The sequence below is a fragment of the Equus caballus genome, chromosome 17 (genome assembly GCF_041296265.1).
Source record: "Equus caballus isolate H_3958 breed thoroughbred chromosome 17, TB-T2T, whole genome shotgun sequence".
Taxonomy (NCBI): domain Eukaryota; kingdom Metazoa; phylum Chordata; class Mammalia; order Perissodactyla; family Equidae; genus Equus; species Equus caballus.
Window position 1 is genome coordinate 55773933 of NC_091700.1, and position 27576 is coordinate 55801508.

The 27576-nt window shown below is 36.2% G+C and overlaps 1 protein-coding gene across 3 annotated transcripts in view; it reads right to left on the reverse strand.

Annotated features, from left to right (window-relative positions):
• The window catches only part of DIAPH3 (diaphanous related formin 3), a 484080-nt gene that overhangs the window by 221429 nt on the left and 235075 nt on the right, over nucleotides 1-27576 (reverse strand). For all 3 annotated transcript variants that reach the window (XM_070240326.1, XM_070240325.1, XM_070240327.1), the window contains one exon: nucleotides 23806-23907. In XM_070240326.1, the coding sequence (XP_070096427.1) occupies nucleotides 23806-23907 (102 nt within the window). The remainder of the gene's footprint in view (nucleotides 1-23805; nucleotides 23908-27576) is intronic.

A 27576-nucleotide genomic window follows, 5' to 3' on the forward strand; every position in this document is an offset into this window, starting at 1 on the left:
TTTCTAGTAAATTATTCCTTGTATCAACGTGTAATGTCACTATTTCCTGTAATATGCTTTGCCTCAGAATATACGTTCTCTGAAATACATATAGCTATGCTACTCTTCTTCTTGTTTACTATCTATTTTCCATTTGTTCTTTCTGCTTTTTACCTCTCTTTTGTCCCTTTCCTGCTTTTGTGTTAATTAAGCGATTTTTAGTATTTCATTTTATTTCTTCTACTGGCTTCTTTTTTTTTTTGAGGAAGATTAGCCCTGAGCTAACTACTGCCAGTCCTCCTCTTTTTTGCTTAGGAAGACTGGCCCTGAGCTAACATCCATGCCCATCTTCCTCTACTTTATATGTGGGACGCCTTCCACCGCATGGCATGCCAAGCGTGCCATGTTTGCACCCGGGATCCGAACCGGCGAACCCCAGGCCGCCAAGAAGCAGAACATGAGAACTTAACCGCTGCGCCCCCAGGCCGGCCCCCTCTTCTACTGGCTTCTTAACTCTCTTTTTATTACATTTTTCTGAGTTGCTCTAGGACTAACAATATGCACATTTATTTATTTTACTCTATTTAGAGTTATTAAGTCAATATTGTACCTGTTCATATTTTTCATTTCCTACCTCACCCTTCCAACATTTCACTCACATTTCACACCTCCTGATTCATTTCCTGTGTGTCATGTTACAATAGGACAATTCTATTTGTGCTATCCCATCATTCATGCAATTACTATCCTACCTTTTACTTTTATGTACATGTAAACCCCATCCTGAGTGTTATTTTTTTAATTATTAGTTTTCTTTTAAGTAAATTATGAGAAGAAAACAAAACACAGTTTATTTACTATATAGTTTACTTACTATTTCAGGTGCTCTTTATTCCTTTTTGTGGATCTGAGTTTTCATCTGGTATCACTTCCCTTTGGTCTAAAGGATAATCTTCAGCATTTCTTGCAGAGCAGTTCACAAACTCTGTTTTCACATGACTAAAAAATGTCTTTTTTTAACCCTATTTTTGCAAGGGTATCTGCTAAGTAGAGAATTTTGAGTTTTCAGGGTTTTTTTATTTCAACACTTTAAATACACCTCTTCCGTTGACTTCAGCTTTCCATTATTTCTGCTAAATCAGCAAAGTCTCTCATCCTCATTTTCCTATTTGTCAGGTGTCTTTTCTCCCCCCTCAAGTTACGTTCATGATTTTCTCTTTACCTTTGGCTTTCAGCAGTTTAACTAGAATATGCCAAAGTGTTTCTCTTTATCTTTATCCTGGGTGGGGTTTGTTGAGCTTCTTGAACCAACAGGTTATGTTTTTCACTCAATATGGCATTGCTTGGCCATTATTTGTTCCAATATTTTGTCAACCGAATCTCACTCTCCTCTCCTTTTGTGACTCCAGTTACAGGTGTTTTAGACTATTTCCAGTACACTATTAAACCCACATACTAAATATTTCAATTCAGTTATTGAACTTTTCAGATTGAGAATTTCCATATGGTCAATTTTTATAGTTTCATTTCCCTGCAAAGATTCCTTAATTAAGACCATGTTTTCTTTGATTTCTTGAAGATAATTTCCTTTAGTTCTTTGAACATATTTATAATATCCACATTAAAGTCTTTGCACGTGAAATCCAAAATCTGGGCCATCTTGTCTATTTGGCTGTTTTTTTCTTTGACAATACAGCCCATTTTATTATTCTTTACCTTTTAGTAAAATATTGAAACATTGTAACAGCTCTTGAGCTGCAATATTCCTTTGGAAAATGTTCATTCTTGTTTTAACAGACGAGTCAATTGCTGGGTGATCACCTTCAATCGTACAGCTTGAGTTTACACTTTGTTAGGGAAGCTCTGTGGAAAGTAAAAGGTGTTTCCCTAGCCCTCTAACTTGGTAGGACTCAATCTCCAAACGTTCTTCCCAGAGGCGTCTGAAAGACTTGATTATAGGTTTTGTTAGGGTAGGTGCAGAGTAGGTACTCCTTTAGGGTGTGGTCTTCATTCCTAAAGTACAATCTTGCCAGTTGTTTGAGTGAATGACAACTAAATTAATGAAGCGTGAAGAAGATTTCTCTACCCTGGCAGGATCAGAATTCCAAAGCCTTCCAATAATGCTGGACCTCCAGTGTCTCTGCTCTGCTCTCACATTGGAGCTGGTCCTACCAGGCAAATCTTACTCAGCCAATGAACAGCCCCAGCCTCCAGGAAGAGAGTCAAAGGAGATCCCCACAGGAACTACTAGAATCCTTTTCTGTACAATTCCTTCCCTTAAAATGGTTTGCCCTGCAGATTCCAGCTGTTTCAGCTGTCATGAACTCTGATCTCTGCCTCCTCAGTTCGGTGAAAACCACACCCTCTGCTCAAACTTTAACTCTCGTACTATAATTGGCAAACTTTCACCAGGCCAAAAGCTGGGCGTTCAGGGAGTTCATGAGTTTGTTCTCCCAAGGTTTGCACTTTCTCTCCACTGGTTGTGTACTGTCTTAAAACAGATGACTTGCATATTTTGTCCACTTTTATCATTGTTAGTGGTTTATATGGCTTTTGTTAAATTTATTCTTAAGTATATTACAGTTTTTCATGTTACTGTAAATAGAATTTTCAAAACATTTTATAATTTCAGTTTTAAGAATACAAAAAAATACCAGATTAACCAATTGTTTCCATTTTACCCCATTTGTTTTATCATATTCTCTCTCTCTTCCTCTCCATACATATATATTAATCAGAAGAGAAAAAAGTATGTATTTTACATACACATTGGGATAGGGTGATGGCCACCCGTTTTTCCAATATTAAGTTACTGTCTTTTTTCCTTTATAATTAATACGCAATTTATAGGAAGATGCTTTGAAACTCTGTAAATAGCGGAATATAACCTATTTTCATCAAATTTTTACCTTTGTATTAGTGGTGACAGTGCACTGAGTTAAACAGCCATTATAGTATTTACTCAGCTTTATTAAAAATGTACTTTATGGACCCATTCCAGATGGCTTCAAGAATGAGACATAAAATAAATCAGCCTATATCTACAACAATTACACTTTAAGTCACAAGTGTGACAGAACTGCCTCACTCTATAGTAACTTAGTTCCTTAAGTCCAGTCTCCCCTTTACCATTACGTTCCAAATGTCGTCTTAGATGGGAATATGTAAGACCTGCATATTGAGATTTGCAGAATACAGAAAATGCTTCCCAGGCACTAGATGATACGCAGGCAACCTTAAAACAATGTTGTTTGCAAAGTGATGAATCATAAGAGACCTTTTCGCTTATAACTATGAAATGCTGTAGGCTTTATTTCAAATGAATGATGCATGGCTAGTAATTAGTATGTGACTGTAATGATGTTTTGTTTTGTTTTCACAAATGAAACAAATTAAGCAGATTGTGCCATAAAATTTCAATACTACATAGACAGTCTGACTAGAAAGCATCATGTTTTGATTCCAAAAAACAATAACAACAACAAAAACAACACGCCACAATTCCTATTACGGACTTAAATGTCCCACTTTTTAGTTATTTATAAAGAAGATTTAAAATCCCAATGAAGAAAAAATAGAAACAAGATTTCCAAAAACTTAATTTCAAGTTCAACAATTTAATAATTCAATAAGTCCCTATGTCCAACATTCTAAGTAGTCTGTATCTAACATTAACTCAAAATTAATCTTTAAATATTAAAAATAAATTGCTCCAGTACTGAAACATCCAGAAACCACTACTGAAAGCAACTTCAAGGAAAGTGGGCACCCACAGCAAACAGAAACACAAGAGTGACTGCCACCATTAGAAATAGACTGTGTCCTCCAGTGTCATAAAACTATGGTCCACAGCTGAGCTGTAATAGTTACCGCTTGAGTGAACAAGTTGCCTCATCTATGAAATGGTAATGCTCATCTCTGGAGTTATGTGAGAGTCAGATATAATTACTCATTCATTTATGTATCAAATATTTATTGAACCTTACTACATGCCAAACACAGTTTGAGGACCGAGAGACTCATACCGAAAATAAGATGACAAGGACCTGGTCCAAATGAAGTGTACTATAAGCAAGAAGACAAAGAAAGGGAGAGAAAGAGATAGAGAAACAACAAAACAGACAACATCATTTTAAATAAGGATAAGCGCTATGGATAAGCAAAAAATAGGGTAAGGTAGATAGAGAATGATGGGAAGACATCATTATGAGCACCTCCATGATGAAGTGGCATTTGAGCTGAAGCAGAGGGAACACCAAGAGCAAAGGCAAACCTGAGGTGGGAAAAGAAAATGAATATGGCTGAAACAGTGGACAAGGAAGAGAGTGGTAAAATAGTAGGTTGAAGAAAAAGAGACTAGATCATCTTACCAATTATAATTCAATTAGAAAGCACCAGAAGATCCAAAAGGAACTTCCCTTACTGGCCAAAGATGAAATAGCAGAGACTGGATTTGCCCCCTCTGCTTGAAACAACATTTTCAGACACTGAACACCAGGCAGTGTGAGACAGTGGTGCCTGAGAAAGGGGAAACAAACAAGGTGAGCCCTATGACTGCCCCAGCTTACTGTAAAAAAAAGTTTCCAAACTGCAGCACAGGGAGAAGGAACCCAGGGGAAGCCAGGAGTTCTCCACGAGTTCAGGAGACTAGGAGTCTGAGACTGCCAAGGCAGCTAGAGTTCTCAGAACAGAGCACCAGAAAGGAGTAGCAGAAAGGAGTAGCACAGGAAGAAAACTCTGGAGAGCTCAAGAGCATCCCCCTCCAGTCTTTAACTGCAGTACTGATCAGCACAGGCATGTGGGAGAACTACTCAAGGCCAGGGAGAGAATTAGCACAAAGGACTGGAGACAACAGTGCCTGATTCTCACACAGGGTTGACAATAGTACCTGTTCTCACCATCCCGAGTGGAAAACCCTCATAATTTCTGGGATAGTGAGTACTCAGAAGGGTACTGCCTCAATATTGGGGAAAAATAAGCTCTAGATTTAAGGCTACTCAGATTCCATGTAACAAACCTTAAAAACAATCCATAACAGTATAAAACCATTTGAGAAATTTAACTGCCCCCTAAAACAAAGCTCAAGAATATTTACATGAATATAAAAGTATCTAGAGTTCAAAAAGGTAAAACCTTTGTTTGGTAGCCAACCAAAAATCACTAGGCACCGAAAGAAGCAGGAAGATACAGTCAATGAGGAAGAAACTTAATAAATACAGATTCAGAAATGCATAGATGACACAATTACTAGACGAGGAAGTTAATTATTATAACCACAGTTCATATGCTTTAGAAGGTTGAAGAAAGATTGAGGATTTTAAGTAAAGAAATGAAGGACATAAAACAAAAATGCCCAACTCGAATTTCTAGAAAAGAAAACTGTGATATCTGAGATGACTGAATGGGAAAAACAGCAGATTAGACTAAAGAAAAGAAAATATTAGTGACCTGGAATATATAGCAATAGAAATAATCCAAAATGAAAAACAAAAAGAGCATCAGTGAACTACGGAACAACTTCAAGAGGCCTAAGATATGCCTCATAATAAAATATGTGTAATTGAAGTCCCTGAAATAGAGAAAAGGGAGGTATAGAAAAAATATTTGAAAAAGTAATGGCTAAAAAATTTCCAAATTTGATGAGAACTAAAAATCCACAGATCCAAGAAACTCAATGAACCCCAAGTATTAGAAAATGAAGAAAACCCAAGGTACATAATAATCAAATTGTATAAAACTAGCATTGAAGAGAAAATCTTCAAAACAATCAAAGAAAAAAAGGACACATCTACAGCGGGGAAAAAAGTTAAGAATGATGGTAGATTCTTGCCTGAAATCATTCAAATGAGAAGACAGTGCAGTAACATGTTTAAAGTACTGAGAGAAAAAACTGCCAACCTGCAATTCTATACCCATGAAAACACTTTTGAAAATGAAAGTGAGAGAAGACTTTGTCAGACAGAAAACTAGAAGAATTCATTAACATCGGAAGAAATGTAACAGACAGTTCTTCAAGCAAAAGGAAGACAATTCTAGGTGGAAATTAAGATTTACACAAATGAGTGAAAAACACTGGAAATGGTATACATATGCATAGATATAGAAGACAACTGATTGTTGAAAGTAAAAATAATAACAATGTGTTAAGAGTTTTAAACACATGCCCAGGCAAAACATATAATAACAGTAGCACAAAGCCCAAGGGGAGGAAAATGGGAGTATATTGTTGTAAGGCTTTTACACTACACAAATAAGGTAGTATAACATCAGTTGAAGGTAGTTAAAAATATATATTATAAACCCTAAAGCAACTACTAATAAAACAAAGAGTATAACTAATAAGCCAAAAAAATGATAAAGTTATTAAAATAATCCAAGAGAAAAAGAGTACCGCAGAATAGATGAGATAAATAAAAAATACATAGCAAGATGGTAGATTCAAACCCCACCATTTTTCTTCCCCCTCCCCCAAACCCTCTGGTACCTAGTTGTATATTCTAGTTGTAAGTGCCTCTGGTTGTGCCATGTGGGACGCTGCCTCAGTGTGGCCTGATGAACGGTGCCACGTCCGCACCCAGGATCCAAACCAGTGAAACCCTGGGCCGCTGAAGCAGAGTGCACAAACTTAACCACTCAGCCACGGGGCCAGCCCCAAACCCCACCATTTTAATAATCACATTAAAAGAAAATAGCCAAACACTCCACTTAAAACGTAGAGATCATCAGATTTGATTAAAAAAAAAAAAACAATACTCAACTAATATGCTACCTGTAACATAGTAGGTTAAAAGGAAAAGGACTGAAAAGATATACCATGTTATTACTAATCAAAATAAAGCTGGGGTGGCTACATTAATATAACAAAGTAAATTTCAAAAGCATCCAAGTATTTTAAGCTTGGAAGTGACATTATCTCACTTAGTTTTATAATAAGAGGTCACTAGCTGCTATGTGGAAAATAACAATGCATTCAAAACATGAGGCATAGGGCCTGAAACATAGTAGGTAATCAACAAATGGCAAATAGGAAAATATACACAGTTGTGACAGACTGGCCCAGCATCACCATCCTAGACATTTTATCTTTTCTCAACGATATTCTTCTAGAATTAATACCCACACTTTACTCTACTTTAAATTTGGCTTCCCATTGCCATTCATTAACATGTATGAAACAAAAACACCAAAGGCATCGTAATCCCTGCCTGATTTTCAGAATTTAATTTAAAAGAAGGATTACAAGAAATCAATAAAATACCATAAACACGATATTTTCATTCAAGAGCTACTTTGACTAAATCCTCTAAACGTGCAAGCGGTTAATTTATTACATGTTCCAGAATGATCAGTAGACCAGGTAAGGGTTAGCTAGTCACAGAGTAAAAGGGAAAGTTGGAGCTGGACATAGGATTCAAACAAAATATAGAACACAGTCAGATCTTCAGATGTAATTCCAGCCTGTTGACCCTTTTATCTCTATCTCCAGAAGCTGGTCTCACTAACAGACATTAAAGTTTTGGGTGGTACTTGGGGGAGGCAGGGTCGGGAAAGTGGAGGTAAGAGATAATGACACAGAAAAACTCTCTATGTTGCAGATTAGTTTATTCAAAAGTAATGAAGAATGAGAGGGCCTTTTTCCTGCAAGATTTGCTAACTAGCTCATATTTTAAAATAACTCTCCCCAGATACTCTTTCATGACAATTCCTTGCCCCGACTTTAATTTCTCCTATGCCATTTTACAAATTCTTGCTCTTTCTCTGATGCCACGGTATTAATGGCAAAGGCGTTTCTGTACTCATTCCAAACCCAGGCCCATTAAGAATGACACCTTGCTGTGTTTCTTAGCATTGATTGTTCACAGCTTTTATTCTGTTTCTACATTAAGACAAATAAAATTCATTCAGGGACTTCTAAAAACAAATCAATGGCCTTTCAGAAACTCATTTGGTGTTTGGGTTCATGCTTCTGTTCAAGCCATTGATTTGGTGGGTGAGTTTGGGGAGCATTCAAATCAAATCACTGTGATACATTTTCAGGCAACTCCTCTGCCCTTCAGTAATAAAGTGTGTCTATTGCTTTGTCCGAAGATGCCAGAAAGGCCAGGTCTGTGGTCTGCATTTCAGACAGAATGGAGAACTATGCGGATACTGACTAAGGTGTGATGAGACAGAGGACGTGTGAAGGTAGGATTCAGACAGGAGACATTAACAAAGGATTAGGGTATAGCTAAGACCCATGATTAGGAAAAATAGGTGGGAATCTGCATTTGAGGGGGGATAAAGTTGATAAAAAAGTAGTCTTTAACTGGCAAGAGAGGTAATTACTAAAGCCAACAGTCAGAATCACGAATGGTTCCAAAGGAGGTTATAAAAATCCAGTAAGAAAATAAGGGGCTAAGAACACAGTAGATATAGCCTCTCTTAATGGAAAAACTGAGAAAAGTAAACAAGGAAAAAAAAAGTGCTAAAGTAATAGAATGAGAATAGAACAGAAAACAGACAATTAAGCAATAAAGCAATGGATTGTCATGAAGCTAACTGAACTAGATTTCTCTTAATTACACTCAAAATATAGAACGTTTTAAAAAAACTCTGGGTCAGAACTTAGGAAAAGCATAAACAAAGATAGTGTCAAGGAAATCTATAATACAAAAGCTGCTGGAAGCTTAAATCCTTTCAGAACATACTGGCATTCAATTGATCAGAATGATTTAGGTGCTTTACTGTGGCTAGTGTTCCAAGGGGAGCTACTTACAAAGAAAACATTGATAAAGTAGGATAGAAAGACTCTACTTGCCCATAGCATAAAACTCCAATAATGTCACATAGTTACTATAGGAAGAAACACATAATGTGACATCAATGAACAAAGAATTGATAGAATAAATACTGGTCCAATCACAGTTTCAGCATAAAGCCACAAACTCTGAAAACTCTTGAACATATTAAAATTTATACTAAATCATAACTATTTAGTGTATAAACATAAGTCAATGCACTATATGTGGTACAGGATACATACATATACACATACACAAAGAGAATAAGATTTTCCTAGCAGATAGGAATTTGGAAAAATTATAATAATACGTCAAATGATTTGGTAGGGGTGATGCTGGTGGTACATAAATTAACACTAACTTTTCACTAAAGGGGGGAAAAAAATCACATTGGCTGTTTCCTAGCCCATCCCTTAAATAAATATAATATGTGGACTTGGATACAAAATTGGCATCCTTGGTAAAGAAAGAAAAATAGCAGTAATAATGGATAATAGCTGAGTTGCAGGACAGGAAACTTGACCCAATGTTAGAGAGAAGAAAACAAACACATTTATCCTTTCAAAACAGCCAAGTCTGGTATGAAAGATAAGGATGTTTAATGAAACATACAATTCAATACAAAATAAAAATATAAGCTAAGAGGGGGAAAAAACGTCAGACAAGTACTATAACGAACCGAATAAATGCAGGACTAAAACACCGCCACCCTCTGTCCCAGGAGCCACATTGCAAATTAAGTTAAATAAAACTTTATACAATTGCTTCTGGGTATCTCAGAAGTTTTCAAGAGCCCTTATCTTTAGCATCAGAGTTCCAGTTCCCTGTCAACCAGGGGACAAAAAATGAGGGAAAGGCTTCTCAAATGAAGTCAGTGGTCAGGCACAAAGAGTAACGAGCCAGACAAGGTAGTTCACTTTCCAGAAACATCTACACTCACCAGGCTCTTCAAGGAAAGACGGAGGATTTCCCTCCTATTGGGCCCTGAGTTTCTGAAGATAAAAAATGGTTAGTATTTGGTTTTTGTAAAGAAAAGCCGAGATAGAACTGGTCTTGAGCTAAAACACAAAGTAGGCTCAAGTCTTATCTTTAAAAATCTTTCCTTTTGCATTCATCTGCCTTTTTTCCACCTCCTGTATCCATCCACTTCTTTGCCAGTAGACCAAGGCTCATGTCTAGAAACCACATGATACAGTGGAGACAAAACACAACATGGAAATACGGAGTCAGAAATCCTGCATTTGAATCCTCTTCTATTTATGAGTTGTGAGGCTTCCTGGTTAAGTCACCTAATTCTATAGGAGTTTCAGTTCTTGCAACCCTAAGGGGCTTTTGTGAGGGATCTATCAGATAAATGTATATAAACATACTTTGTGAACTGTACATCACTGTACAAAAGTCAAATAGTGTACCGGTCATGTAATTACTTGGCTGCTCCACAGTTGCTCAATTGGTGCAATACTTATGTCACTGACCTGACACTCCAAAATTAATCTCGCTTCCTGCTCCTGTTATCCAAACTCTCATCTTCTAAGTGTAACAAGTCTCAGATACCATATTAAGAAAATAATCAGACTACACTAACATAGAGCAAGATCTTAATCACCTCTAGCTCTCCCATTGCATGAGATGATTTACAAGCAGAAGGCTAACCTGCTGTTTTGGAATATCGCATATAGTTAACATGAACTTGTAGAATCTTTTTTTTTGTCCTTGAGCACACTTTCTATAATAACCATCAAGCTGTTATTGTATGCAACTGGATGACTTCAATTTCAGGGGATTCCTAAGGTTAAGGTCCTCAGTTGGATATACCTAGTCAGAGAGCTAGAAGTAGAAACCTTTTAGCTCATAATTCTGGCTCCAACACATGCAACTAATATAGAAGAGAAGAGTATCCTTATCAGTTTTTCAGTAATTTGAATTCTATTCTGGACAGCTGTTCCCATGAACAGAAAACAAATACTCCAGAATGGTGTCTCAGCATAAGATCTGAGAGTCATGATAATTGATCATAACTGAAATGTTCATCAGTCAGTACTTACCTTTATGTATCACCCCTAACTCATCCCTTTTGCTTCTTTGTAAGGGATTAAAGTATGTATTTAAAAGCCAAAGTGAAAAAATTCTGAAAGAATTAAAAATTGTTCAAAGGGAGCTACTAGTAAGTAATTTTGGGGTGGATGTAATCATTGAGAGAGGAGGGTATTAAAAGGAATGAGAGGAAAGGACAGAATGTAAGATGCTGATTTAAGTGTTAGAAGAAATGAGAAAAGAGCCAGGGAAGTAGTCACACAAGAAGCACATGGGAACCAGAAGAAAGAAAAGCAAGAAAGTGGATAAAGCAAACAGGGTGAAATGCTGCCCCAGGTCGAGAACATACAACATGAGAAATGAAAGGACTTATGTTGGATCTAGAATTATGAGGTTGTCCATAACACTAAGAGAGTAACTCTTAAAACAGCAATGGGAGCAAAAGCACGTATATAAAATATGCTAGAGGTTCCCAGCACAATGGGAGAGAAAATTCTAACTGTAAAGTAGGAAATGGCTCCAAAGAAAGAAAGTGGGTCCTGAATTTGATCAAGACAGATGAGAAGAAAACATTCAAAATAAAAATATGATGATAATAATAGCAGCTAACATAATTGGGCACTTATTATTGACTACACACATGCATGCTCTCCTTTAAACCTCACCACAACCTAATGAGATAGGTTCTAAATTCACATGCATTTTATAAAGAAAGAAAATTAAATTGAGGAGTGTTAAGAAACTTGTCCAAAGTTTCATAGCCAGTATATGGTAAATTAAGAATTCAAACCCAAATCTGTCTAATTAGACTAGAAGTGCAATAAAGGATTTTTGAAGCAATCTGGAATACCAAGATGAAGTTGTTTTAGCCTCGATTCATGTTTCAATAGTAGGAAAATGGTTCCAGCTTTTCAGGATCTAAAATAAATCATAAAGTACCTTAGGGAAAGTTATGTATTCATCACATATTTATTGAGCACTTATTAAATGCGAGATTATTACTCAAGACATTAGGAATTCACCAATAGATACCAGAGAGAATGATTCCTGCTCTCATGGACATTGTTATGATAGACTAATAGGCAGGTTAATGGACAGAACACAATACAGTAAATGAGAATATGAGTACTTGGGAAAAAATAAGCAGGGAAGAGAGAAAGATGTGCTGTGGGCAACTGGGCATGCAGTTTTAAACAAAGTTCTCAGAGAAGCCCTCCAGAAGTTGACATACGAACAGAAGACGGAAGGACGTGGGAGCAAGCCATTTGGTTATCTGGAGGAAGCAAGGTCCAAGGAAAGTAAAGAGTAAATATAAAACCCCCAAGAGCAAGTATAAAACCCCCAAGAATGTAATTGGCATGTTTGAAGAACAGAACAGAGGTCATGTGGTTACAGCTAAGTTAGCCAGGGGAGAGTGGTAGAAGATGAGGTAAGAAACACCAAGGCAGTGGCAGATTATGTAGAGCCTCGTCAACAATTGCGAGGATTTAGGATTTTCCTCTCAGGTAAGAAGCTACCAGATGGTTACAGGCAGACACAGAATATTATCTGACTTAAGTCACTAGCTGTTATGTTAAGAACAGACTGTGTTAAAGATAAATTGAGGTAGATATTATTTCTTAATATTATCAAATTCTTTCATACTTTTTACATGTACGTTATATAAAACACAAGCAAAATTCTGTACCTTTTACGTCAAAGTGAAAAACATGGGGAAGATCAAAATAAATCACAGTTGAAAATTCAAACTTTTTGAGAAGCTCATCAGAGTCAGCGACTCAATGAAATAGCATATTATTCTGATCATGCTGTGTTTTTATTAGTTCTAATAAATTAAGGAACTGCACAGTTATTTAATATAGCTGACATTCTACTAATTTCAAGGGAACAAGAGTAACAAAAGCTCATAAGAGAATTCATTCAGAGTTCAATTCCACTTATCCTCCCACTCCACTGAGAACACAATTGGTAGTATGTGAGTGATTTTTCCTCTTAATGGCAGGATTTGATATTACTATTTTGATGTAGATTTGAACTAAATGCACTCAATCCCTTGATTAAACGAGTTATTTTATCAAGAAATAGGCTTGCACACTTTTGGCATTTTAACTTTATCTTAGGTCGTAATATAGGCACAATGCATTTATTATGATGATGTATTAGAGATAACTCCATTTTCTGTCCTACGACAGCAAAAGTAGTTTTTTCTTTCTTTCCACAGACACATATTCTCATGACCAATAGCTTCTTTCCAAAGATCCCTGATGAATTATATCCTACAAATGCCAAACAGCCCTCTCACTCCTGCTCTTGCTTCGCATTTGAAACAAACTGCAATAGTGTCATATTATAAAATCACCTTGTACAATTCCCTAGACCAGGGATGGCAATTTTCCTCAGAGAGGTGGTAGCAGCAGAAACAAATAAAACTATGCTGATGATGAGTCCCACTCTAGGGAAAAGACTGAGAAAAACAGTAAGGTTTGCATATTTCCCCTTGCCCTTGACTGCTTCCTGTGTTACATTTCTACTTCACTCCCTAGGTGATCTCATTCAGTCCCATAGCTGTAAATCCCACCTAGTGTGGCATTTATCTATTCCTCCAGCCCTGAACTCCCAGCTCACGTCCCAACTGCATGCTTCATAGGTCCACTTGGACGTCTACAGACATTTCAAGTGATCTTCCCTCCCACAAGCTGCTTCTCTTTCAAGTCTTTTCCTCATCTCTGTAAACAGAAACTTCTATCTTTCTAACTGCACAGGCCAAGAACTTTGGAACCATCCTTGACTCCTCTCACCCCCTAAATCCAATCTATGAGGAATCCTGTCTCCTCTACTTTCAAAATATATGCAGACTCTAATGACTTCTCACCAGTGACACTGCCATCCAGTCTGTGAGGCCCCAATTATTTGTCACATTAATAATTAGATCACTGTAATAGCATGTTAACTGGCCATTGGCTTCCATTTATGCTCCCATCCCACAACCTGTTCCTCAAATAGCCACCAGAATAATAGATCTAAATCTAAAGCATCAATCTGATTATTTCACTTCTTTGTTTAAAACTCTCTGATGGCTTTCTTAGAGTAAGGTCCACATGCCTCACACCACGGCTGCAAGTTCCTGGAGGCCTCACTAATGTTACCTCTAGTCTCCCTCCCCCTCATTCACTTTGCCACAGCTACTGGCCTCAATTGTGCCAAACTCACTTGTCACTCAAAGCCTTGGTGCTTCTGGTCTCCTCTGTCTAGAACATGCTTCCCCAAGATAGTTAGACAGCTAACTAAAGTCACTCAGACTTCTGCTCCAACAGTACCTCTTCAGAGAGGCCCTCTCTAACTATATTAATCACGCACACATATGCTACCCTCAGCCCACCACTTCCTGAGGAGTGTTTATTACTTAATATTACATTAAATTTCTGTTTATGTGTATACTGTTACTAAACTCAACTAAAAGGTAGGACCAAGAAGAAGAAAGAGACATGTTTATTGCAGTAAACTCAGAGCCTAGAACAACACCCAGCTCATAGCAGGTGTTCAATAAATATTTGTCGAATAAATGAATGAATGAGTGAACCTTTGCTGAACCAAGGACACAAGATATTCAAATAGAACGTATCGGACAGTGGTATAGTTATCAACATAATCTCAAGGTCTAAGTTCATCCATAAAATATCTGGCAATCCAAGGCCCTGTAACACCAAAAGACTGACACCTACATTAATAGAATAGTTGCTACCTGGAGCCATTTCCCTTAGAATCATCTAATGAGAGTCAAATCAATATTAGAAAGGTACTTAAATATACTCGATCTATCAGCAGTGAAGCCATGTTAAGTTCAACCATCAAAAAGCCTCTAATCTTCTGTGAATTTTAGTATATTCATTTAAATCGATAAATCTGTTACAAATTATTTTATACTACCTGTTAAACACATAAAGAAAAGATGTAAAAGCCCTTTTAAGAGTTTTGTCAATGTCTACCTCCATCGTGTCATGTGTAGGAAGAATTAAGAAATCTGTGAGGAAAATAAGATCTTCAGAGAAAATAATAGGATGTGCAAGGTAAAGATATTTTTCAGCTGACAAGTGATTTTAACTACTTAAACCAACAAAATTTCTAAAAGTTTAAAAATTCAAATGGCATCGTGACTATTTTGACCCAGACTGCTGAAGGAGATGGAAAGCAGAAATCAGACTATAAGAAAAATTATAGAAGTATTAAATGTCTGAAGAATTTTAGGCTACAAATCAATGATAAGCAAAAGCAAGCTAAATTAATAAGCCCTGAACTAGGTGAAAGAAAACCCATCTGTGCTAGTGAGCCTATATTAAGTCCTGGAAACTGGTAGAAGCAGATCAAGAAGGTTGCAAAGAAAAGTGACAAGAATAACCGATTAACAGCTGAATGCTTATGATATTAAGACGAGCAGACCTCTAAGATGTAAATAGCTCTGAACACAGTCATAATAGTTTATTATTCTAAACAAATGTCCTCCCTAGGTAGTGAAAGATTTGCAGATGAGATTGCTATCTAAAGCATCATGAAATCTGAGAGATCTTGGACAAGTGGACAGGTACCAAAAAACAACAGAAGATGAACAGAACTTCTATTTTCCAGGAGGAGAGATTGGCAAGATTTTTCTCATTGACAGACAAGAGCGAAGATGAATTATTAATGAGAAAAGGAAGTAGTAATTACAAGAAGCCAAAAAGAGTTCTTGAAGAAGAAATTATATCATACTAACTCCATGTCTTTTGTTAAGTTTTAAAGAGATAATCTGTGAAACATGAGTGATTTTATATCTGGACCTTTGCAAAGCATTTGAAATAATCAACACCTAAGGAATGAAAGAAAGACTTGGAGGCATTTAGTCTGGGACAGCGATGGCTCAGTGGAGATATTCTTTCAGCTTCCTCATCTATCTTGTTCAGTCTTTTCTGAAGGTGTTTCCATAAGCCATGATTCTTACATCAAATCACAATTTCTCCAGCACCTTTTAGAAAATAAAACCACTGAATACCAAAAGAAGTACTGTATAGGGTACACTGAGTATTCTCAGACTTAAACAACATGGTCTTCTGAGTTAAAGAAGGATCATTTCCCAAGTCTAACGCTGGTGTGGTATCAGGAGAACAGTCAAATACTGTGACAAGTGTACAAGTTAAGTGGCAGAATCACATAGGATGGTTACGGGTTTTTTTTTTTCTGAGGAAGATTAGCCCTGAGCTAACATCTGCCGCCAATCCTCCTCTTTTTGCTGAGGAAGACTGGCCCTGAGCTAACATCCATGCCCATCTTCCTCTACTTTCTATGTGGGACACCTACCACAGCATGGCTTGACAAGCAGTGCATAGGTCTGCACCCGGGATCCAAACCGGCGAACCCTAGGCCGCCGAAGCAGAACATGAAAACTTAACCGCTGTGCTACCAGGCCAGCCCCTGTTCTACTTTTTTTTTAAGTGTAAATTCAGACTTTCATGCTCAGAAGTGTTGGTTACTTGGTCTACTTTTGAATTGAGCCATTCTCACCTACAGAGAAGTCATTCTCTAGAGATTCATTTTAAGAAAACTTTAAATAATTATCTCAAATACTCATTTTTATTTTAAAAAGTGATTTAAAAAAATATTGGTTTTAGGGAAATGCAAATACTTTATATGATGCCACAGTGATAGATATATGTCATTATAACATTTGTCCAAATCCATAGGATGTAGAATACCAAGAGTGAACTCTAATGCAAACTATAGACTTAGGGTGATTATGATGTGCCAATGGAGGGTCATCAATTGTAATAAACGTACCACTCTGGTGAGCGATGTTGATAATATGGAGGCAGTGCATGGCGGGGCGGGGGGGGGAGTGAGTTTATGGGAAATCTCTGTACCTTCCCCCTAATTTTGCTGTGAACCTTAAAAAAATTTTCAAACTTTGTTTTTATTGTTCTTGCTATATATTTTCCCTCCTTTCTGTTCATCTCTTCCTTATTTCATACATTCATTTAGCCAATATCATGTTTCCACTACATGCTGGAAGCTGTGTCATGTGTTGGGAATATAAACACGAGCATGACACACTCCAGCCCATCAAAAACTTCTGAGCATAAATGAAGACTGACGTGTAAAATAACACTATATTTAGGATAATAAGAGCCATTTAGAGGTATGGACAGGGCATTATGGTAACAAAGAGGAAGGATACTGGATTTTGTAGGGAATAACAGAAGTGCTAGGGAAAGCATTCCAGAGCAGGCTTTCTCAAAGCAAAAGAACGGGGAAAGGAAGCATATTAACAGGCCTGAGCACAGTGCCTACAGAACACAGCAAGTTGTTGAGAAAAGATGAACAGGGGAAAAGTTAGACAAGAGGTAGGAGGGGATGGCAGGAATTGCTTTATTAGAGACCAAATGCTAGGTGGATGGGTAGGAGGGAGCGGATAACAGAGAGGCCTGAGGGAAAAGGAAACATTTTGGGGTGATGGGTATGTTCATTACCTTCATTATGGTGATGGTTTCATGGTTGTAATCATGTCAAAATGAATCAAGTTCTACATTTTAAATATGTGCATTTTATTGTACATCAATTACACCTCAATGAAGTTGTTGTTTTTTTTTAAAGGCCTAATACTAGTCTAAGAATTTCAACATCCATGTAAAAGTTATGAGGAGCAACTGAAGGATTTTAGGGAGCCAGTGAAAAGGACATTCACTGGCATTTCACTCTTCATTTTACATCTTTACAAGATGTTCCTTATAACTAAAGATTTAATCAATCAATCTGGATTTCCCATGCTCTTATTAGGTACCAAGACAAAGTTTGTCCCAATACACAGGACACATTCCCATCAGTGAGTAACATGGGTCTTGTGTATCTCAATTCACTTTTAAACCCAAACTTCAAAAACACAAGGTACAGTAGACATCATAAATAAAAGCTGAAAGACGAATGAGAGGCACATGAGAAAAATTGCAAGTATTTACAAAGCAGTAACATATAGATGATATAAGGAGTTCCTATAAACAATAAGGAAAAATATATAATAGGAAAATAAAAGACACTAATAGGCAATACTAAGAAGAAATTTAATAATCAGGAAATATAAAGAAAAAAATCAACTGAAAAAGGAAAGGTAATATTAAGTATTGGTGATGGTGTAAGAAAAAGAATCTTCAAGTATATTGTTCATAAAAGTGTAAATTGACATGCCTCCTGGAAGGACAATTTGGCAGTAACTATAAAGAATAAAAATAGTTTCTGGTATAGCCATTCAAATTCTGGGACTCTTTCCTAGAGACATAACAATACCCAAAACAGAAGCTAACCTTTATAGTGAGTTTATGATTATAAGATGATTTACACATATTCACTACAGCAATTTGTTTAATACTCAGAATAATGAGATGGAGGTAGGCACTATTATTGTCCCTGTGGTAGGCAGAATAATGATTCCCCCAAACATGGCCACAAACTAATCCCTGAAACTTTTGGATATGTTATCTTACATGGCAAAAGGGACTTTGCAGACGTGATTAAACTAAGGATCTTGAGACAGGGAGATTATCCTGGTAGGCCCAACATAACCCCAGTGTCCTTATAAGAGGGGAGGAGAGGGTCAGAAAAGGAGATGCAATGACAAAAGCAGAAGTCAGAGTGATCCTGGACCATGAACAAGGAATATGGGCATCCTCTAGAAACTGGAAAAAGCAAGGAAATAAATTCCCCCTTAGAGCCTTCAGATGGAATACAGCACTGATGGTGTATTTTGGACTTCTGACCTCCAGAATTATAACATAAACTTCTGTTCTTTTAAGCCACTAAGTTTGTGGTAATTTGTTACAGCAGCAATAGAAACTCATACAGTCCCATTTCATAAAGAAGGAAAGTGATGTCCAAAAAAATGAATACCCCAAATCATACAGCTAGTAAGGTCAATCTAGGATTTAAACCCAGAGTCCATGCTCATAACTGCTATATACACTGCCTTCAAATACATATAGAAAGATGTATACAGAATTATTTTTTTAAAACCCAGGGCAAAACAAGAACTAATGATCCCTCACTAAGGGCATGGTTAAAAGAAAAAGTCATAGTACAGACCATGAAATAGCACATAAGATTTCAAAAACAGTGCAGTGCATCATGAAAAAAATTTCTGAAATATATTTTATGCTGAAAAGTTACAGAATAATGTATTTTTTAAATGTGCACACGAAATGTGCATACATTTGTAAATACTAAGAAATAGATTTGGGAGTTCAACAAAACGTTAAAAACGATCATTTGTATAGAATGCAATGAGGTAGTGGGAGACAAGGAACTTCCACTTTGTATTCAATATTTTTATATGTTATTTGAATGTTTTACAACAAGAATATTAGGGTGCATTTTAAAATGAGGCATTTTGAATGCACAGAAATATGCATGAACTTCCTACAACATTTTTTGATTAAAAATAATGGAGCCCTCTACTGAACAAAGTTTAAAAGCCCTGCCCTACAGTGACACCAAATGGTGGCAGATCAAAATACAGTACACAAACAGGACATTTGTTCAATTCAATCTTCCTATAAACGTTTGATTCCTTTGAAGAACAGCTGCTTAACAGAATTAAATAACACGGAGACAAATACTCAAAAACCTAGAATTTTTAATCAAAGAAAGTCTAGTGCATCAAGTTTAAAATGCAAATTTTAGACCTCTTTTCAAACTTGAGCTAATCTTCTGATCCCATTGAATATTTACATATCTTATTTCTCACATGGTTAAACCATGCCACTGTGAGCACAGTGATTTTACCTAATGGTTTATTGATCAAAGAAACACTGCAAATGTACGAGATGCAGTCATACAACTAAAATCAGGTTCTACTCAATAGCAACCAACCTTTGGTAAATAGGCAATATTTTGGGAGGATGAAAGAGGAGGTATTGGGGCTGAAGAGAGAAGGAAGGAATCCGAGAAAAGAGACAGGCAATTGATTCAATGATTGAGAGTTCCTAAGAAATATGTTTTCATTTCTTAATCATATTGATAGAAAATTAAGTTGAATAAAGCATGAAGCTACTAGGCATGCCAAATAGAAACTGATTTCTCAACAAAAAAAGTTTTGTCCTGGACTGTGCAGGGAAAAGAATATTTCAAATTAAGCATGTCAGTCAGTACTCAGCGTCCTCTGCCCAGAACGTAAACCAACAAATAAAATCAGAATGCCAAGTGGTTCATCCATTTCAAGTCACACAAAATAAGACAGAAATGGACCACCTCCCAGAGCACCCCCCTAAAGTAGCATTTGACCAGAACCCTTAGTCTCTCAGCATTAAATGACAGCTTGTTCAGATTTGCTAATGTGTTTCTCCCAGAAAACAGAGGACATATAAATACACTATAATCAGCTACAAAAACAAAAGTCTATAGTATCATTAAACTATTAGGCCCTGAATTCATAGCATTGGATGTCAATTCTAAAAGATACCAGCCCACCCACCACCACGTCACCAGCACAACTAGACTACAACGCAGGGATAGGGCCAGCTCTAGAACACTTTGACAACTGTCCTGCTCAAATCAGCCAGTGCCCAAGTCATAAGGACTACAAGGAGAATTCGTTCAAGACCTTAAGATGCTGAATTACTAGAAATAATACATCAATGACTAAACCCTTGGTACCCATAAAAGTATCCAGATCTAGTATTCTCACATTTAAGATTATTTTTTTAGGAATAGAAATAGTATCAACATTAAAGAATTTTGCTTCCAATTTCGAGGGAGAAACAAAAGTGGATACGATAGTCTATTACAGCAAACCTGGAGAGAATATAGATATATCAAATAGTGGTTGAAAGAAACCATCAAGGACATATGATTTAATGGATATTACCATAATATTTCTGAATAGCACATTTGTATACCACACTGTAGGGGACATAGAGGTCTGGAAAGTCGTACGTAAGAAATATACGATAAAAGTAAAACATATTTTTAATTTACATGTTATATTTTATATATTCTAATTGCTCTGTAACTAACACTGGTTACTAACATTTTGGATGTGCTGCTTTTGCACACTGCCTTTCATTTAAAGAGAAAATAACATAAACTAACACCAATGTCCTGGTAGAGCTGCTTTTTATTCATTATTTTACATAATTCTTGTGTACAACTAAAGTTGATTATATAATGCAAACAACTGTGGTGAATTTAGCCATTGTATCAAATTTGGATGTTTGTTTAAACAGAACACACCTTTCTGAGAAATCTGTAATTCACATGAATCAAATTAATGAATTTACATAATTGGATAAAATAAAGTTAAACTGACTGGCAAGTAACAACTGTCAAGTTTTAACTGATTGTTGTTAAAATAAAAACAATGCCAGAAATCATAATATCAGTCTAGAGAGCCTGAAGTTGAAACAGAGCTAAGAGCAAGTTTTTGTATGGTGAAAATTAAATGAAAAGGGAAGCTTTGGCCCTAGCTCAGTGTGGGGAGGAGCAAAGGTTATCCCCAAACTGACTATTCCCCGCATGCAGACTCTGGTGATTTTTCAGGCAGAAATGATGAGTACTTTGAATCTAGGATTAGTTAAAAAGTAAATGTTTTCCTTTAAGATAAAAGTCTTGAAGGAATCTGCAGTTAGTTTCCCTCAAGTTAATTGCCCATCTTGGATGCAAATGTACTTTCATTGTTTCATTGAAAGTAAAACTTAGTGTTATGGAAATCTTACAGAAATATGCATGCCAATTATAATCAATTTCCTAAAACCACCCAATTATTCTATTATTTATATCATGTTGATAAATTGAAAACATATGACTCCTTATTGAATTAGCAAACTTAAAATGGAGCTTTTATTTCAGAAAGAACAAAAAGTTTCAGGCATTCCACACTGTTCCACACACTCTTTTTGGTAATTCTCAAGTACTGTTTGCAACTTTAAGCAAATTTCCCTTCATTTGGAGGGAGGGAGTAAGGAGTAGGGCGAGCCAGACTGGGAATGGTGAAAAGTTAAAATGGAAAAAGGTAAAGTTGAAGAACGTTACTATTTGACAAAAGAAAGAATGTAAGAAGTTCTCATTTTTCCCTCAACTTACTTTCTCCTTTCTTCACCAAAAAAACTATATTTTAAAGTGTTAGTACCACACAAACCAGAACTTAAAACAATGCGTTCAAGAATATTCATAATCAACAGATGGTAAAGCACTGTTCATATTGTCCATAGCAGATGTTTTTCAACAGCATTCCTCTTTCCACATTATATTCCATTTGCAGTCAAGTATGACCTGGCATTGAATGTGTGTATTCAAAGTCAAGTTTGAATTGACATGTCCTGAAACAGAAGTGGCCTATCTCTATCTTAAAACCAAAACTATAACCTCTAGCCCTGGTATCTGGAAATATAGTTGTTTTAACTTTCTGACCCCTACAAGTACAATGCTTGTAAATCATAGATCTTTTGATGTAGACTCTAGATTTTCAAAGGAGGGCATAACCTGGCTATTTTAAATAAACCTAAAATATCTGCAAGTTTGAGCTCATTCTTCTGTGACAATCACTAGAATATGGGAATCATCATAAATCTCTTCTGTGATGATATGCAACATAAAAAGTTACTTGTGAAATAGACATTTTCATGTAAGCTTGTGTTTCAGTTGTAATGTGCATGGGAAATATTTCAAAATTATAATTTTACATTTTATGATTCTCATTCAAGACTCAAAAAGGATGGGCAAAAACCAAAACTCTAAGTAGTCTGTGGTTAAAAATTTAATGCAAATTCTCCCTTATTCACTTATTCTCATATGGAAGACATTGCAAGCAGAGCATCAAATGGGGATCAAAGGAAAAACAAAGTGATAGGTAACAGAAAATAAAGCAAGCAAGGCAAGACAGAAAAAAGAAATTTAAAAAAAGGATAGGAGAAAAGAGTGCCCTGGAGAATTGGATTAAAAAAAAAATGAAAAACATTTTTGTAAAGACAATAAGTTAAAAAATTGTATAATAAAAATTATAAGACTGCAAATAGGAAACACTGCTTTTTCATCTTCTGTGTTCTATTCAGAGCTTTGTGAACTTGGGTCAGGGAGAGGGGGAAGGGGCTGCAGGCAGGGCTGAGTAGAATGAGTTTATGAAGAGACAGGAAGGAGGTTAACAGCAAATGCCTGCAACATGCAAAATACAGTGTGCAGACACAGCCATTTACTGAGCCAACTCAAATTTTCACAATTATACCAAATACAGCTCCATCACATCCCTGGAGGTCAGTTATAATATAATTGAAGATGAAAGGGAAAAAAATCTTATATAAAAATAAAACAACACTATTTTAAAGTATAGTCATGATGACTCAGTGTAACCAACCTCAACATGATAATTTAATGATAGGGGGAACAAGCAGGAGAAAGCAAGCTTGATAAAAATCTGAATTTTAAGTTGCAACACAGCTAATATATAACACTGGCAAGTCTTTTCACCTCTTCAGACCTCAACGTCTATAAAACAGGAGGCTGGAAAAAGATGATTATCAAGGTGTCTCAAAGATTTTTTTTAAAAGTATTCATTTTTCACCCTCATTGCCAAGAAAGAGACTATATTTCTAATTTCAGAGTCTAAAATATGAGATGAACTGAACTGAGTGATTAGGATGAGAAACTGAAGCTACTCTCACAATATGCTGGAATACAGAGCTCTAGAATAAATCATAAATATACTCTCTAGTCACAAGGAATACAGTTTTCATTTTACATTTGGACATTAAACGGAGAATATAAAAAATCATGTTTATAGTTTTTAAAAGCCCCTTGGACTTAATTTAAGGCTAGAGTTTCAATATATATTTTAAATCAAGAGAATTTCCCATAAATATCCTTAGGTTTAAAAAAAAAGCAAGATGGACATTAAAGGTTTGTGAGTAATAATAATGTGACAAGGTGGGACATTGTCTTTCCCCTGCTTTTGCACAGTATAAAAAATCCCCTCCAAAGAGAGTTCCCTCTGAGAGACAGTACTCACCACGACAGCAAACTGCTCGGGTTCACATAAGTTGTTATAGTCACTCTTGAACTGAGACAATGAATTTAATTGTTCTTGATCAGGAAGATGCTTTATTAAGTTCTAAAAATTAAAACCAAAAGAAAATATCTTCACTTAATGTGTTTGAGTTCTAGGAAAATTTATCAATAAACTATGGGAAGGAAAGCAGTGAAGAAGTTAATCTGTAGTATTATTTCTAGGTAACCTCCCTTATACTAAGCCATAAGCTACAGTCTCTGCATCTTGAAAGCACTTTCCTCTTCTCTATCCAGAGTTATTATATATTCAAATCAAGCACTACTGAATGTTTATTTGATTAGCTACATAATTGAGAAAGAAGAATTCAACCTATACCAAAGGAACAGCTTTCTCACCTGGATAAATGTGATCAATTACATTTCAGCTTTAGGGAATTAAATGTCAGAGATTTCAGGCAAAGCCAAATATATTTTAACACTTCACTCAGGGGGATAAAAGAAATCATCATATTGCTACTAAAAGGCAAGGGAAAGAATAGAAAAGAAATGAAGGGAATTTTAATGACAGTGCTTGCAAGACCTAACCAACATGATTATGGTTTTAATAATAAAAATGAAGTTCTCTCTAAAACAAAGACAAAGTAAATTTTCTGATGTGAAAGAAAATCTGAAAAGGCATTGAAGACACAGAATGATATACTTTGCAGATAAAAGCATACAAAGAGATCCTTTGGGCTGTAACATCCTTTTGCCTGCAGCATTTGCAGTCCACAAACCACGGGTTCATTTGGTTGTTCTTGCTCCTTTGTCCATGCATAAGCTTTCCCAAACCACACACTTAGACCCAAAAAACCCTCCAATGGAGAAAGACCAAGGGAACACAGAGAATTATGCTTTTCTGTTAAAACAAATGATTAAACCGTCCCTTGGATAAAGTCTATATGGAACTTCTGTATCAAAATATAATTGACTCTAATAGTGTTATAACAAGTTAGAGTATTGATATTAAAGTTAAGAAAAAAAAAAGAGTATTTGGTGCTCACAAACTCAGATTATAGCATCAGTATATTCTCTACAGGCCAAGGGGCAAGTACAAACTATAATTAAGCCTACATCATGCTATATAAATTTATGGGGGAAAAAATCCCCCAAAGGTGTTATTAGTTAAAAATGCTGTTAGAGAACATTACATATCAAAGTAGTTAGATCAAAGAACAAGTTTTTAACTCACTGTGTACCTTTGGATAAAAACTTGGTTGACTGGCCAAAAACAAACAAACAAGAAAAAGCGGCAATTTAAGATTATCCCTAAAAAAATTATTCACTATTAATGCTACCAACTGAATAAAAACATCACAGATATATGATTTTCCCACATAAAATTGCCTGAGACCAAAAGACTTGGTTATGTTTTCTTTCCATCATTCTAGTTGACAGCTGGATTATTTGAGTTATTTATTACACTGGGCCTCTGAATGTCTTCAGCATTCTTTTGGATGACCATCAAATCCCTTTGAATATTTTTAGTTAATATATAATTAACTTTTAGACTTTCATCAGAAATTTATTAATTTTTCACTTCATTATTTCTGCTTCCTAAAGTAATAAAACTATGGTGCTTTGTAAGAGTACAGGCCCAACCTTCCTTTGTCTCTCCCTTTGCCAAGATTCCCATCCCATCACAAATCCTAAGGTCTTATCAAACTAAACTCGTCATAGCTGCCCCCACACACCCAGCTTTTCCCTCACAGCTCAAGGTATTACTACTGCCAGAATAATTGCTCCTCGCTACATTACCCACACAATCCCTCTGCCCTTTTCTATATCCACACCATATTCAATCTCTCAGTACCCTTCCCTCCACACATTCACACACCTAGCACCTTATCTAGTTCTAAAACAACTTTAATATAGCCATATTTATCTTGCGTTATAATTCTATATGTAAATGTCACCTCCCTTGCCAAACTATAAATTCCAAAAAGGTAAAGTCTACGTCTAATTGAGCCTAATACAATGCCTGTGCAAGGTGGGCACAAGAAAATATTTGCTAAATGAATTAATTAATAGAACCCTGATGTGGGGCCAGCCCAGTGCTGTAGTGGTTAAGTTCGCATGTTCCGCTTTGGCAGACCAGTGCTGTGGGTTCGGATCCCAAGTGTGGACACACACACTGCTCATCAAGCCATGCTGTGGTGGCATCCCATGTACAAAATGGAGGAAGACTGGCACAGATGTTTGCTCTGGTACAATCTTCCTCAAACACAAAGAGGAAGATCGGCAACACATGTCAGTTCAGGGCCAATCTTCCTCACCAAAAAGAAAAAAAGATGACGACGACTGATGTGACAAAGGTAAATGGGTAAAGAATGAGGAGGGAAAATGACATCAAAAATGGCATACTACTGAAATCTTGTTATATATAAATCAATAACTAAATACGCCAAAATAAAATGACAGTGAACAAAGCCAAATCACTAAAATGATAATTATTACAAAGTAATGCTTTTTCCATGCCCTGTTCAAAAATAGGAAGTTCTTCATTCTACAATTAGGAACATATTTTTAAAACTAAAAATAAGACTTCAAACAGCATGAAATTCTTCTTTTTAAATGAATATATGAACACTTTGCATATATCCAAAGATTTTTATTTTCATAAAATCGATTTAATATTTATTAAGTGTTGTAGGCAAAATAATGACCCAACCTCCCTCAAGATGTCCAGAACCTATTAAAATATTAGGTTTGGTGGCAAAGGGAGTTAAGGTTACAGATGGAATTAAGGTTTCTAAGAGCTGACCTTAAAATAGGGAGATTTTCCTGGATTGTCTGGATGTATCCAATGTAATCACATATATCCTTAAAAGTGGAACAGGGAAACAGAGCCATAGAGAGAGAGGAAGATACGACTATGAAAGAAAGGAACAGAGACATCCAACATTGCTGGCTTGGGAGATGAAGGGCAGTGTCCACGAGCCAAGGAATGTGGGCAGCCATGAGGAGATGGGAAAGACAGAGAAACAGACTCTTCCCTAAAACCTGTGGAAAGTAGTGCAAGGCTACCAACACCTTGACTTTAGCACAGTAAAGACCATGCCAGACTTTTGTTCTACAGAAATGTAAGATGATAAATTTGTGTTGGGGCCAGCCCAGTGGCATAGTGGTTAAGTTCACATGCTCCACTTCGGCGGCCTGGGGTTCACAGGTTTTGATCCCAGGCACAGACCTACAACACCACTCATCAAGCCATGCTGTGGCAGCATCCCACATACAAAATAGAGTAAGATTGACACAGATGTTAGCTTAGTGACAATCTTCCTCAAGCAAAAAGAGAAAGGTTGGCAACAGATGTTAGCTCTAGGCCAATCCTCCTAACCAAAAAAATAAAAAATAAAACATAAAAATAAATAAATTCGTGTTACTTTAAGCCACTACATTTGTGGCAAATTGTTATAGAAGAGAAAACTAATATATGAATAAATTATATGAAGCTGAATGTTCTTTGGACATGAATTTAAAAATGCAAACACTGTTTCCCCACCTCTGTACAACAAAAGCCACACGATCCAAAACATTCATGTATCAAGTTAAAAGCTACTCCATAAATATTTAATAAACGTATTATAAAAAATACAAACATGTATTAAATAGAAAAATTTTCTTTAAGGAATTTGGAATCTATCCCCAACAACAGGGCACATACACAGTCAACAATAAGACAGACAAAAACCTAGGAAAAAGAAACTGCTGGAGAAAAAAATGCTGAAAG